Source organism: Cucumis melo, chromosome 4, assembly GCF_025177605.1.
Source record: "Cucumis melo cultivar AY chromosome 4, USDA_Cmelo_AY_1.0, whole genome shotgun sequence".
Taxonomy (NCBI): Eukaryota; Viridiplantae; Streptophyta; class Magnoliopsida; order Cucurbitales; family Cucurbitaceae; genus Cucumis; species Cucumis melo.
The window spans coordinates 30,053,206-30,067,253 of record NC_066860.1 but is presented as its reverse complement, the minus strand read 5'-3'; the positions used below and the strand labels follow the sequence as shown (position 1 = coordinate 30,067,253).

At 26.8% G+C, this 14,048-nt stretch overlaps 1 protein-coding gene across 1 annotated transcript; it reads right to left on the bottom strand.

Moving 5' to 3' along the window:
* Window positions 1–1,632: 1,632 nt before the first annotated feature.
* Window positions 1,633–6,751, bottom strand: LOC103486896 (protein STRICTOSIDINE SYNTHASE-LIKE 10). Its single transcript, XM_008445051.3, has 3 exons — window positions 4,122–6,751; window positions 2,705–2,968; window positions 1,633–2,422 (listed from the first exon to the last, which is right to left on the bottom strand). Exons 1-3 carry the CDS (start codon window positions 4,421–4,423, stop codon window positions 1,852–1,854), a joined length of 1,137 nt encoding a protein of 378 aa, XP_008443273.2. The 5' UTR covers window positions 4,424–6,751; the 3' UTR covers window positions 1,633–1,851.
* Window positions 6,752–14,048: the final 7,297 nt, after the last annotated feature.

Genomic DNA, 14,048 nt, shown 5'->3' with positions numbered 1-14,048 from the left:
CTTGTATAAACTTAGGCTCTTTGCTACTTTCTTCAACCATTGATTACAAAATCACTTTACCTCACTCTCAAAACACCTCATCTTAAATTTAACTATTTTTTTTTTATATAGATTTAAAATTAATTTATGAAAAACGTGAACGAGTTATACAAGCACAATTAAGTGGTTTGTCAAAATTAAATTATGCTAAACAAGAATAAGATGACTTTCTTCTCTTTAGATGTTAAATGTTCGATTCTCTACTCTTTAGTTATTTTACTTAGAAAACCAAAACAAGAGTAAAACATAATTAAGTAGATAATATGTAGGGTAAAAAGTGTATAACAACGTTTGTAAAGAGTTGCAAATGTAATAAAATTTATCCACATGATAGACTCCTGCTATCGATATATACTCTTGTGAAGAGTCATAGTAAATTTTGTTATATCTTCAAGTTCTTTTGTATTTGCTCTATTTGCTAATAGTTTGAGTTTAATTAGTATATTTTCAACTACTCTATATTATACAAAAATCAAAATGGTTACTAAACGATACTTAAATTAACAAAAAGCTCAAATTTATACATACATATGACTTTCTCATATTTTACTTTTAGATGTTTATATCAGTCTTACTAACAAACACTCAAATTTATCGAGTATATTAGTATGATTTTATACGTATTTATTTGTATATATACGTCATGAAATTCATCCCTATAGTAAGTTTTGAGTCTTTTGGGTTTTGAAATAGGTGTAAAATAAACTTAGGATCTCGTCTCTTTAATTTATCTACTCCTTGATTGTTGTTTGCTAGTTTGCTATACATTTCTTCACATATTTAACATACACCATCAATGTCCGATAGGATTGTTGTATATAATTATCATAAACACCAACATTTATTGACATTATTACTGTCATTTTATTTGGTAGATATGCACTTCTTCAACCTGTAAAGCTCATATATTCTACTATATTTTGGTTAACTTTATCCTATTTCAAAATAACCCTATGTATATATCTATTTTTGCAACAAAATATTGTTTTAGGTACCACTATGTTTAGTTAGTTATTTGCTACATGTAACAATAGGGACAAACATTAATTAGAATGAATGCTCTTAAATTTTTGTATCAAATTAATTTGGAAAACAATTAGGCAGATTCATCTTATGTTCAATTTGCAATGCTATTTATGCAGCTTCATTTATAAGAAAAACTTTAAAATAATCAAAAATGAAAGAATAATTCAACTTTTAATTTTGTATTAATAAGTCTCTAAAATTTTTTTAAAAAATTCATATAGCCAAAAGGAAAAAAAAAATTAGAATGAAAAAGAAAATTGTTTTAGTGTATGATTAAAATGAGATGGCACAAAATATTTCGTTCTTATAAATAAAATTACGTTGTTTATAAACAAACCCAACAGAACAGTGATGTTAACAAAAGTTTTTAGGGGGGTTTTCAATAAAATAAAATAAAGTTTTTGAAGGTTAGCAACTTGATAGATTTTAATTTGAATGTTCAATAACTATATGTACCCAATAAATATTTTTAAAAAAAATTTGACAAACTTCAAACTCCACAACAATGCTTAGAGTGATAAACAATAGTTTAATGTAAACCATAATCTCTTGAACAAAAGGCAAAAATGAAGAAAGTTTCAAAATCCATTAATATATTAACCAAAAGTTAGATCACCAAGAGAGCTGTGCTTCAGCTTTCTTCCAAAGCCATTTTTATGATCTTCTACATGAATGTTTATCTATTTCAAAAAGGGAAAAAAAACTAAAATTACAAGAAGAAGAAGAAGCGAGAGCGAAAACTATCTACTCGAATCGTGTTTCGAGAAATAGCTTAGGAAAACAAGTCTATTTCGATTCATAAACACCAACGAATGGCATTAAAACCGATCCAAACCAAAGCTTTCCATCCTTCTCTTCAACTTCACTAATGAACTTCAAAGTCTTCCCTTCACAATCTTCTAAAATCTCCAAAACCTCTCCTTCCTCACTCAACCTAACAGCAGTTGCATGGGCCTTCCCTCCCACCAACAACCCATGCAATCGCTTGAAATCAATAGGAAGCTTCAACAGAAGTTTCCCAAACCAAGATGTTGAAGTAACCAAGTTCCCAATAATTCCCTTTTTTGAATGCAAAGCAACCCAATATTCACCTTTCGGATTCCTTCTAATGTTGTCAGGAAAGCCTGGAAGCCGAGCGAGAACATCAAAATTTCCTGCTTCAGTACCTTGAAGCCAAAATCTGAGGATCCTGCCAGAGGTGGACTCAACCACAAGCACATAGGAATGGTCTTTGCTTAATGCAACACCATTGGCAAAGGCAAGGCCTTGTAATAGAACCGTAACTTGTTTACTAGCTCGGTGATACTTAAATAACCTTCCCGTACTATCTCCGCTCAATATCGACGCCATGAACTGTCTGCAAATGTAGACATCCACCAAAACCAAAGTTTAAAGATAACATAACAACCAGTTAATGGACTATGAATTTCAGATCGTGGTAACTGTGTTTCAAATTTAGTGAAGTGTTATGCTAAACAGTGGTGACCAATGACATTAGAAACATATAAGTTTGGTTGAACATAATAAATAAATTAAAGTTTAGAAGTCAGAATTTTCAGATTCATTAATCAGAATTTTCTACTTTAAAGATCAGTTGCTAAAATGAGGTACGAATATAAGCTTTTTGAGTCTGAATTACCTTCTTTGGAAAACTGTACTACTGTCAGTGAAGTATATGATATCGTTCTCCTCATCAATATCTAGATCATTTGTGAAACGAAGTGGCTTGCCTTCAAATTCACTCACAAGTTTTGTTGCCAAACCTCCACCAGGTCCCACAACATGAAGACCGAGATAGGCATCAGCGATATAGAGATCTCCAGTTGTCTTATCGAAACGCAGTCCTAATGGCCTCCCGCAAACATGCTCCAATTCAGGTGCAAAAGGGCGAACACACTCACTCCTTCAAGAACATAAAACAAAATGAATCAACAAGGGAACGTGAAATGAACAATATTTGCCAAACAATCAATATGCACAAACCCTGTTTCCAGCAAGCAAAACACAAACGTGCACATCTAAAGACAAAACAGACATTTGCATAGTACAGTGAAATTTATGAGGCAGAAAGTGAAGTACTTCAAAGTTCAAATCCAACATCATTGGCTCAGAATCTATAGGAGCATAAAGGTGTTTTCTTAGGCTGAGGAGATGGATTTATTTTTACAACTTCAAGGCGGGGAATTGGACCTGGAGGTCATGTCAATACTATTGAGCCAAACTTTCTTTGGCAGACTTAATAGATGGTTTTTTGATTTGCCCTTTCCTAGTGTCAATCCCGCTTTAATCTCCAAGAGATCTTATTTGACTCCAAAAACCTGAGTTTTGGCTTTGGTAGGTGGGATAGTCATGCCCAGCCCTTTCATGATACTAAGCCAGGCAAATCCTATGAAGGGATAAAATCTATTCACTGAGCAAAATGAGCTGAGCGATTTGAACCTTTGATAGTTCTTTTTGATTTATACCAAAATTTTGAGACCATAGCAACTCGCCCAGAGTCCCAGACACGCATGAAAGACAAGGCCTTGAAATGATTCCTCAACAACTCACCCAGAGTCCCAGACACGCATGAAAGACAAGGCCTTGAAATGATTCCTCAACAACTTGATATCCAATTATAAAGTTAGTTGACTCTGCCCCCAAATCTTCAAATGGGCTGTATGGCAAAGAGCAAGAAGAAAACAAAACCAGGTCCAGGCAGGAGAATTTGATAATCAATTCTCCAAACCAAGCATATTTTACAACTATACATTAAAAAGTCCAACCAGAACATAATCCATCTATATTTATATCTCAAAATCACTTCAAACATAAATAACTCCAAAACAACCAAAACATCTCCATGTGTGTGTTCACCATTTTTAAAGGAAAAACAAGTGATTAATCACCCATCTCCAAATATTTTATATAACAACAACAATTCAACAATGATCCTGCTTAAAATAATAGTGATAATAACACAAGGTTCAGCGAAGCAACACCATTCCATGATCATATTAGTTAAGCAATATACCATTCGTTCAAACAGAAACAACAAGATAATGATAAAATTGTACCTGTCAGAGCTAGTAACAGCGAAATCAGTCCAGCCACGGCCATCACCTGTCCACTTGAGAATCCGGCCATCAGCAACCCCAGTGTACGGACCTTCACCATTCGGGTCAAAAATCAAACTCTCCGGTCCGACTGCTCCAGTGACAGAAATAACGGTGGCGGAATGAAGATAATCATGGGTTCCGGGAATATGCGGCGGGGCAAGGACCTGATCGAGCTTGAGAAGAGAGGTTGGGAGGGAGAAGATGATAGCAACGACGGCAGCAACAAACGCCGCCACAAAGAATGTAAGCATGGGATACATCGAATTTGATTTGGTGTGTTTGTGTGAATGGAGGAATGAAAATGGTGGGTGAGTGGATCCGGTAGAAAAGGGAATGGGTGGTGAGAGAGTGGGAAGACGGACTTTACAAGTCAGTCAGAACATCAAAGGTGATTTTTTTTCTTTCCAAAAGCCTATTTTAGTATTCTAATTTCTAACTACCTTTATTCTATTTTCAACCTTACTTTGTATTATTTAGTGCAACCATTCTCGGACCAGTTGGAGATTGAACTATTGATCTTTTGAAATAGTAGTACGTTAAGATTTTTTATCTATGAGTTTTGTTTTTAAGTGTAATAAACGTGAAATGGTAAATTTTGAATAATTTACTTAAGTTATAGTTATCAAGATATGTTTGAATTGATTACATTGTTTCTATTTTTTTCAATTTTCATTTTGAGTTTAAATATTAGTTTGTTTCCTTTTGGAATTTTCGTCTATATTAGTTTTTGTATTTTCGATATGTATATATATATTTTTTTGTTTATGAGGAATTTTTTAATCTTAAGAACAAATCAAATAAATAAAATAAAAAAAAAATGGACTAGGACCAGGACCAGGACAGATGCGAAAGAGGGAAACTAGAATTTACTACAATCACATTTGTGTGTTGGTTTTCTCTGTTATAGGTTGCACTCTCTTGAAACCTTCATTTTGATATTGATTTTTTTTCTTTTATATTTTAGTCGCTCTATCTTTTGAATTCTCATATTTAATTTTGGACTTGAAAAAGATTTAATGTTATATTCAAATTAAAAATAGTCTTATTTTAGGTAAAATTATTGATTATCAATGTTTTAAAAATCTTAGATTTAATTTTGGAAACTATTGAAAATTTTATCTTTTGGTCTTTTCAAGGAAGAAAGATTAACAGATGATGATATGTCATTGGATTAGATTTTGTAGATAGCCAAATTAGCAAAGTTTTGAAACCTTTTAAGATTTTGAATATATCACTCTATTTTTATTTTATGAGTAGAAGAAGAGAATTTGATGTCAATGCTTTTGATCTAATAAAGTTTGCTTTTACAAAAAAAAAAAAAGAAAAAAAAAAGAGCATATTTGCCAAGTAAAGTTATGATGCTTTGTTTTTCCCCATGTTGATGTTTTCTCTAATTTTTTTTTTTCATAAATCCTTTGCTATGTAATTTTATAATTTATATATATGTATGTGTGTTTAGAATGTAATAAAATGATTTATATGGCTAGTTCTTCTAGATAATTTAGGGTGCATTACAAATATAGGAGGATCAACGATTTCTGGTTCGTTATCAAACATGATCCAGATTTACTCATTATAGTTAACGAATTTTGGACTATAACAATAGAATCAAATTTGATGGAATCGATTGAAATCTTGAATAATACAATTAATCAAATTCACATTAGTCTAATTTAATGTCGATAAATAAGTTGAAATTATTTATAAAAATATATTAATTTTTTCCCTAATTTTATTATCTAATTATAAGAGGTAAATAAGAGATAATCCACAAGCCACATATATATATATATATATATATATATATATATATATATATATATATATATATATATATATATATATATATATATATATATATCATCAAAGGATAAAAAGACAATAAAGTTTTATTAAGTTCAAGAAATAAGAAATTTTTATTAAAAAAAAAAAAAAAAAAAAAAGGCTACCTAATGTAATTGCAACTCAACTTTACTATGGGCTTCCAAAGAAAATGAAAAGTTAGTATATGGGCCACCATTCAAAGCCCAAAACGGTTAACTAAAGGAAAGCAGATGAAAATTACAAGTTTAGTCTCTCAATTTTGATATTCTTAGAGTACATATTTTATATCAATATATACTCACATTTGCTCTAAAACAACGTCGATAGATATTAAAACTAAACCTCTAACTTTTCTCGTGGCACTTGCATTAAACTTATTCAAAATTTTCAAAACATAAATCTATTAGAAACAAAATAAATCCTTCCAAATCGAATAGCCTATGAAATAGAACATAATTTAGTCAACAAATATTTTTTAAGAAACATATTAATTATAAATACTAAAGTCAACATATATTTTATATATTTTTTTTAATTTAAGTAATACATTTTCAAACTAAATAAAAAAATCCAGTTCATATAATTTGATTACATAAATGTATATAGTTTAAGTTCAACTCCATTCCTTAATAAAACCTTAATTAAAGATTCACGTTTTGTTTTAATTTGGTTGTGATAATTTTAAAAGTTTCAAAACTATTATTGTTTCTTCAAACTTTATAGTTGAATGTACCATCACATGATCTCAAAATATAATGTCTGTGGAATATCTAAAAAATTAATTAATTTGAAAATATTATGTAATAAATAACCCTACTAAATCTGTACATAAAGTCATAAAATTAAATCTTAATTTGGAATATAAATGCAAGCAAATATTAGGTCATATATTCTTGTTGAAATGATACTTAATTAATATTAGCATGTGATGAGAAAGCAAAGTTGGAATTTTGAGATTGATTTGGTGACTCCAAGGGATTTCCAAAGGGTATTTGGGGAATACTATATTATATTTTCCCCTTTTAATAGTTCTTTTCCAACCCATAATTATTCCATTTTATTATTACTATTTTGCAACAAATTAATGATGAAAATATATTTTGTTTCTCAATTTCATGATCTTAATCTTAAAAAGAAAGAGCATCAAGTTAATTGAAACATAACTCACTCTTTTATATAAAAAAAGTTATATACTAAACTCTAAATCCTAAACTTTAATTACTATATAATTTTTTTCTATTAAAATTACATAACAAAATAAAAGATCGACTGAGTAGATAACACATCAAATTATTAGGTATATTTGCAATTATAACAATTATATTCAAAATATTAACATGCATAAAGATTTTTTTAAAAAATTACAAATATAACAAAATATCTCCTGTTATAATATTATCACTTTGAAAAAGGATGATTCATACTTACTGAACTAAAAATGAGGATATGACATCATCCTATCACATGGCAAATTTTTATTCAATTCATCTTCATCACATTCCTCCATTCAAGAAATTCCATGAAGTACACAAAATCTTGATTCAAGGATTGAGGTTTCCTAAACCTATCCAAATTTTCTATTATTTTACTTTCAATTATTTCTTAATATGAAAACTAATATATACATATACTTTCTTATTTAAAAGTTTATTGTCTAAATTATAGCTTCCAAGTAATTAGCATTTAAAAACAATTAATTAAGAAGATCAAGTCGAGTTAAGTCAAGAATAAAGTCAATAAATGAATAGATATTTTTTCTATTCTTAATTTTTTAAAAATTAAGACATTTTTTTATGAAGTAAATCCCGATGTTAGTCTCCATTAACGACTTGTCATTAATATATCTATAGTTTATGAAATAGATTAATATATCATTTAATAAAGTTTTAAAAAATTAGGAAGGAAAGAGATGAAGAGGTTGGGAATAATGGGAGGGTCCATATTATTAGGGTAAGAAAAATGAATGAATGAAAGAAAAGGGGAGAGAGAATGATGGGTTTTTTGGTTGGGAATTAGAAAAAGAAAGGACAAAACAAAGGCATCCATATAATGTTGTTTAAAAGTTGAGTTTGAAGGGATTTTGGGAAACATATAGGTTTGGAATTAAATTAGTATTGGATTATTGTATGATTCTTATATAATATAATATGTGTCCCTATTACACCCTTCGTTAATTTTTCATTTATCAAATTTGAGGGCCTTCTAATTCTTCCTTATTTTATTCTTACATATTTTGTATCGTATACGTGTGAATTATGAAATTTGTTTTAGTTCAGCTTAAGAAAAAGAAAGATGAATTGTTCTGTATGATAACGTTTTTGTTTGTTTCTAAAATTGTTTGTGTTTTAATTATTTATGACATGTTTGGTAATTTATTTGTTTTTCATTTTTGAAATTAATTTTAAAAAAAATGAGTTTTTGGTAAATTAGAAAGGAAGATTGAGAGTGAAAAAAGAAGTTTTAAAAAAAATACATTTTCTTTTCTCATTTACCAAACACATACTAAAAACAAAAACAGAAAATTGAAGAAATGGTTTTTTGTTGAAAATTTATGTCTTACTAATCAAATTGAGTTATTTTCAACATTAATTTTTTAACGTTACGAGTTTACAACTAAAACCCTTGTATTACCGTTATAATATCTTTTTTGTACTATCTCAAGTTCTAGCTATAGGTTGAAAACTACCTTTTTAAAGCTTTTTTTTCTTCTAAAGTAAGATTCTAAAATGTTTCTTGAAAAAATTAAGTTCTCATTTAGATAATTATTTATTTAATTTTTTATAAACTTATTTCACTTCACTCATGTTCTTTTTTTTTTTTTTTTTCCTTGTTATCTACATTTTCACATATAAAATTAAATAAAGTTTATACCAAAATGGTTTGAAAGATGCATTGTTTCTAATTTTCCAAAAGTAAAAAGTGTTTGAATTTTGTGTAAGGAATTTTCACAGATCTATTAAATTACATGAGTAAAAAATACATTCTCTTATAAACAAAAAAAAAATGCACAAATGATAATATTTAATTTCGGGGTTGATGTAAACAAGTAAATTTTTGGAATGTGTAATTATATATTTTTGGATCAATTAGCAATTGAAGTTAAAAATATAGGAATAAACTTGAAGATTTAGTTTAATTTATATATATATATATGTGTGTGTGATTATCTAATGACGTGCTCTTTAAAGAAATACTTTTAAAAGTTTCCATGTGAAAGCATTAGACTTGTGCTTTTTATTATTTAATAATGTTGTACAACTAAAATAATACAAACCAACTTAGGGAAAAGTTTCTCCATTAGTTGTACAATTAAGATAATTGATATTTAAAAACATTGGATTTTTGGAATTTACCTGATTTTATTCATGGGGTCATTAAAAAATTTGATACTCCCATGATTTCATGGTGTCACCTACAACTTGAGATTACAACAAATAAAATATATATATATATATGTGTGTGTGTGTGTGTGTGTATGTGTGTATTAAGTATATTTTATGTACTTAATGGATTGATTTTTGGAAGTTAGGTTAAGTTATATATTTAGAAGATCTTTTTGGAGTTGTAACTTTGTTTACCATTTATCCTCTTTTTTTTTTTTGGATATTTAAGGGGAATAATTATGTTAATTACTTTGGTAAATTTTTGTAACGACTTATGTGTAATTACAAACATTTTCTTACGAAAGAGATTATAATTAACTTGCATGTAATTAATGATTATATGTAACCACGGGCAATTCGACGTATAGTTTGCAATGCATAAAAGTGTAACTATATCAAGCTATACATATGTATAGTGGAGTGATATTGAGTTATACTAGTGAATGAGAGCAACAAATTCAATTAGTTAATTACTAATGTTGTATTATTGGATCTTGTAATAATAAAGTGTATAAGATATCTTTGCTCACCTAAAAGAACGTGTAAGTGTTCAATTAAGATAACTTTTTTTTTTTTTTTACGATCAACAAATAGATAAGAAACTCGAAACTTTGAGATAATAGTTGCGTTAATCTTTTTTTTTTTAAATAATGTGTTTTTTAAAACTAATGTGGGTAGAAGCAAAGCTATTGACAAAAAAAAAAGGTGTACACGACTTTGATTAGAAAGTTTATGACTTCAACGAGATGGTACATGGATCCTACACCTTTTATATATATATATTAAATATTTAAATCTCTAAATTTTAATTTTTAAAAATGCTTATTAAATATATTTTCAAATTCCAATTTTCGATTTTCAAAAACATTTTTCCAAACTAAATTCCAATCTCTAAAAATAATTTTCCAATTTTTATTTTTAATTCTTTTAAAAAAGATATGTATTAACAAAATATGTTATTAAAAATATATTAAACAAATATTTGCAATCTATCGATATTAACAAAATGTAACTTTTTTAGAATCAAAATGAAAAAGTATGACAAGAATAATTCTATTATATGGAAAATAGAATATCTAATTTTTTTTAGAATCAAAATATCTAATTCTATTGTCTGGCAATAATATCTAATTTTCTTTTAGAATCAAAATGAAAATAGTTAGGTAACAAATCCTTTTGTTAATATATGTGTATTACAAATATTTGTTTAATATATTTTTTAATAACATATTTTGATAGTATATATCTTTTTTTAAGTTGGAGATTGGAAATTGAAATTTGGAAAGATATATAATAAGAAGATATTTTTGTAAATTGGAATTTGGACATTTGAATATTAAATATCTTTAAAAAAAATGTAGGGTCCACATACCATCTCGTTCAATTTCTGGAACCCGTACATGACTTCCTTCAAACTGCCTTTTTTTCTATCCTATTTTTTACATTAGTTTTAAAAAAATACATTATTTAAAAAAAATTATAGTTGCGTTAAAAAGTTAATAATAAAATACTAAAACGAGAAGATAAAAGTTAACATTAAAGAAAGTAATAAATAAAAATAAATATTTTAATTATTTTGAAACGTTTTTAGTGAAATTTGTGAGTTCTATATAAAAACGAGAGACGTAACATATCTTAAGTGAATTTGTATGTATAAAACATTCGATATAATTCTTATCTATTTTCTTCTGTCACTTTTCTCGTTTAGTTAGTAGGAAAAAGATATTTAAAAATATATAACAAATTTCTCACGAAAGGTGGGAAAGATTAAAGCACCCAATTGATGTGTTATTCCTCTCGTGATCACGAATTTTTTTTTGGACTTCCATTCTATATGCATGAATATTGATAATTGTTTGTTATAGTTAATTCAATTATGATTTCTCGTCTTACCTTTCATCATCTTTTGAAAATGGATATTTTTGTTATAATAATAAGGGGAAATAACCTTAATTTTGGTCTTCATGTAATATATTTGTAGCTTAATAAAGCAATAGGTGACAAATATGTATACAAGTTATATAGAAAATTCACTAAAATTTAATCATTATTTTAATTTCTAGTTTTGTTTTTTCAACAATGTCATATGGAAAATGGTATGTATTTCTTGTTGATACTATAATTAATATTTTCAACTTAATTTATATAAGATTTTAACTTTAAATGTATTTTTTAATTTGTTGAAAGTTTTAAACTTTGTAGGTTAAAGTCTAGGTCCAAAAATAAAATTTTGTCTTTTAATTATGTATTTGATTTTTTACGTTCAGGATACTTCTTAAAAGTATAAATTTTTACGTACATTTTGTTTGTGTGTTATATTAAAGTAAATTACAAAATGATCCATATTTACGGATGTTGATACTTTGTTGTTTGTTGCTCGTTTTATTTATTGATTTTCTTCTCCTTCCTTTTATGATTAATTAATGTAATTCAATAATCGGTACTTAATACTCAATACATTAAATGAAACACCACTCGAAGAAAAATGTTAAAACAAGAGAAAGTATGAAATAAATCCAAAAAACATTTTTAATTCAACAATTTCAAGACGAAAGGTTAAAGTTGAATCAATAAATGAAATAGTAGTAATTGTTTCACTAGTAGATATTTTAAAGATAGGATAAGATAGATAGATATGTTCATAGTTTATATATTATGTTCGATAAGTTTTAATTTTGTTAATAATATTAGATTGAAGTTTGAATATATGATTTTGCGATAAGAAAATGTGAAATATATAAAGAGTGTTTTGTTATGTGTGTTTGTGGAGACATTTTATTTGAATAGACGTAAGTGATGGAGTATTAATGGGGAAGAAATTTTTGAAAAGGGAATGTAGGAATGCATTGACTATAAATAAATAAAAAGCATCATAACATTCTTTCACATTTTTCATTTCATAATGCCATCAAATCAAACCGCAAAATACGGAAACAAATCAAAAGATTTTAACCATTTTCAAATTAAACTAAAAAACAAAAGAAAAAAAAATCCAAAGTACTAAATCAAATTATTTTTATTCAAAAAAGTTTAGGGCTCCATATTTCTATTTATATGTTTATATTCACTACAACAGAAAATGGTTTTCTTAATTATATGGGTGGAAGGCCAAATTAAAGGAGGAGAGAGGGAAAATGTCATTAATTGAAAAAAAAAAAGTGGAGACTTTTAATTTTAAAAATTCTATTTACTTTTACTTTTTAATGTGTAATTTCATGTTTCAAATAGTCATTTTTATTATACCGTAAAAAAGTATGATAAAAAATAGAATATTTGACAAAATATTTATATTTGATTGAAAAATCAAGTATATAGAATTTTATCTTTAGTGTTTTTTAGTTTCATAGAGTGTAAATAGTTTGTCACATTTTTTTTTAATTTTGAAAAAACCCTAAAAAGTAATAGATGGATCGTATATAAAGGAGAGGACATACAAAATTTCGTTAATATAAATATATCATGAGTTGTTGCAAATATAGTAATTATATTTAAAATAATTAAGTATATAACAATATTAATAAAAATTGTAAATATAACAAAATCTGTCTATCACTGATAGACCATGTAGCAAATGTTAGTCTATCATTAATAAACTTTGTCATATTTATAATTTTTTAAAAATATTGCTACATACTTAATAATTATTATAAAAATTAATATCCAACATTTGTTTTTATAACTTTCCAGAGGCTGGAACATCAATTCCTATAAAAATTTTCATAAATTTTGTGTCATATATGTATATGTATGTTTATGTTTTAAAAAATAAACTTTCTTTTATATTCAACTCAATTTGAATCTCTTATAATGAACTTTTTTTCCTTCACATACTTGAATGTAATAAAACATTAAATGTATTGACAAAAATCATATACGTTACCATTAAAATTAATTTTACTAATGTATGTAATATATATTCAGAAAAGAAACTTGTAATAAATACATCGATTTTAAATTAAATAGTTCGAAATTGTTGACTTATCATCAAAAGAAAAAAATTCTTTTACTTTCCATGACTTGACCGGACATGAAGACATAAATTTCTTAAAGGACAGACGGCTGCAAAAAGTAATTAAATTCAATTATACTCACAAATTATACATCATCTTGAAATTCATGCATTGTCTTTTTTTTTCCCCCCGAACCTCTTTTACATTTGTTGGGGACTTTGGAAACAATTAATATATATATTTAATATCAATTTTGGAAAAAAAAATACTAGGGTTATGGAAGTGATATATATATAATTTAACATTCCTGTCTCAAACTCATACATTTCTATAAGTAGAGGTTGTAATAGGCATTTTTCAAAAATATAAAAAGCAATAATTATTTAGTGGTAGCAAGATATAAGACTGCATTATTTTGTCAAATTATTAATATTTCTTATGGGATGATTTTTTTTTAATTACCATTTTTCTCCTTCGTGATCTGTTGTGAGAGGAGGATAAAACAAAGATAAAACAATCATTCTTTAAATAGTAATTGATATTGTTATCTAATAAAGTATGTTCAAGTGATATAGTATTATTTGTTTAATTGATAGTTTGCATACTTATTGAAATCAAAAGAATATGGTTTGGATACTTTATTCACATGCTAAGATACATTATAGTGACATATATATTTCATCTTTTCTACTTTAGATTCAATATGATTAAGTAGTAATTAATTGAAA

What these genes read in the sequence shown, in the direction of transcription:
- LOC103486896 (XM_008445051.3), bottom strand. Translation starts at nt 4,423, where the DNA reads ATGTATCCCATGCTTACATTCTTTGTGGCGGCGTTTGTTGCTGCCGTC. An exon ending in GCTGTTACTAGCTCTGACAG is followed by an intron (nt 2,969 to 4,121) that starts GTACAATTTTAT and finishes ATGTTCTTGAAG; the next exon opens with GAGTGAGTGTGTTCGCCCTT. An exon ending in AGTACAGTTTTCCAAAGAAG is followed by an intron (nt 2,423 to 2,704) that starts GTAATTCAGACT and finishes CTACATTTGCAG; the next exon opens with ACAGTTCATGGCGTCGATAT.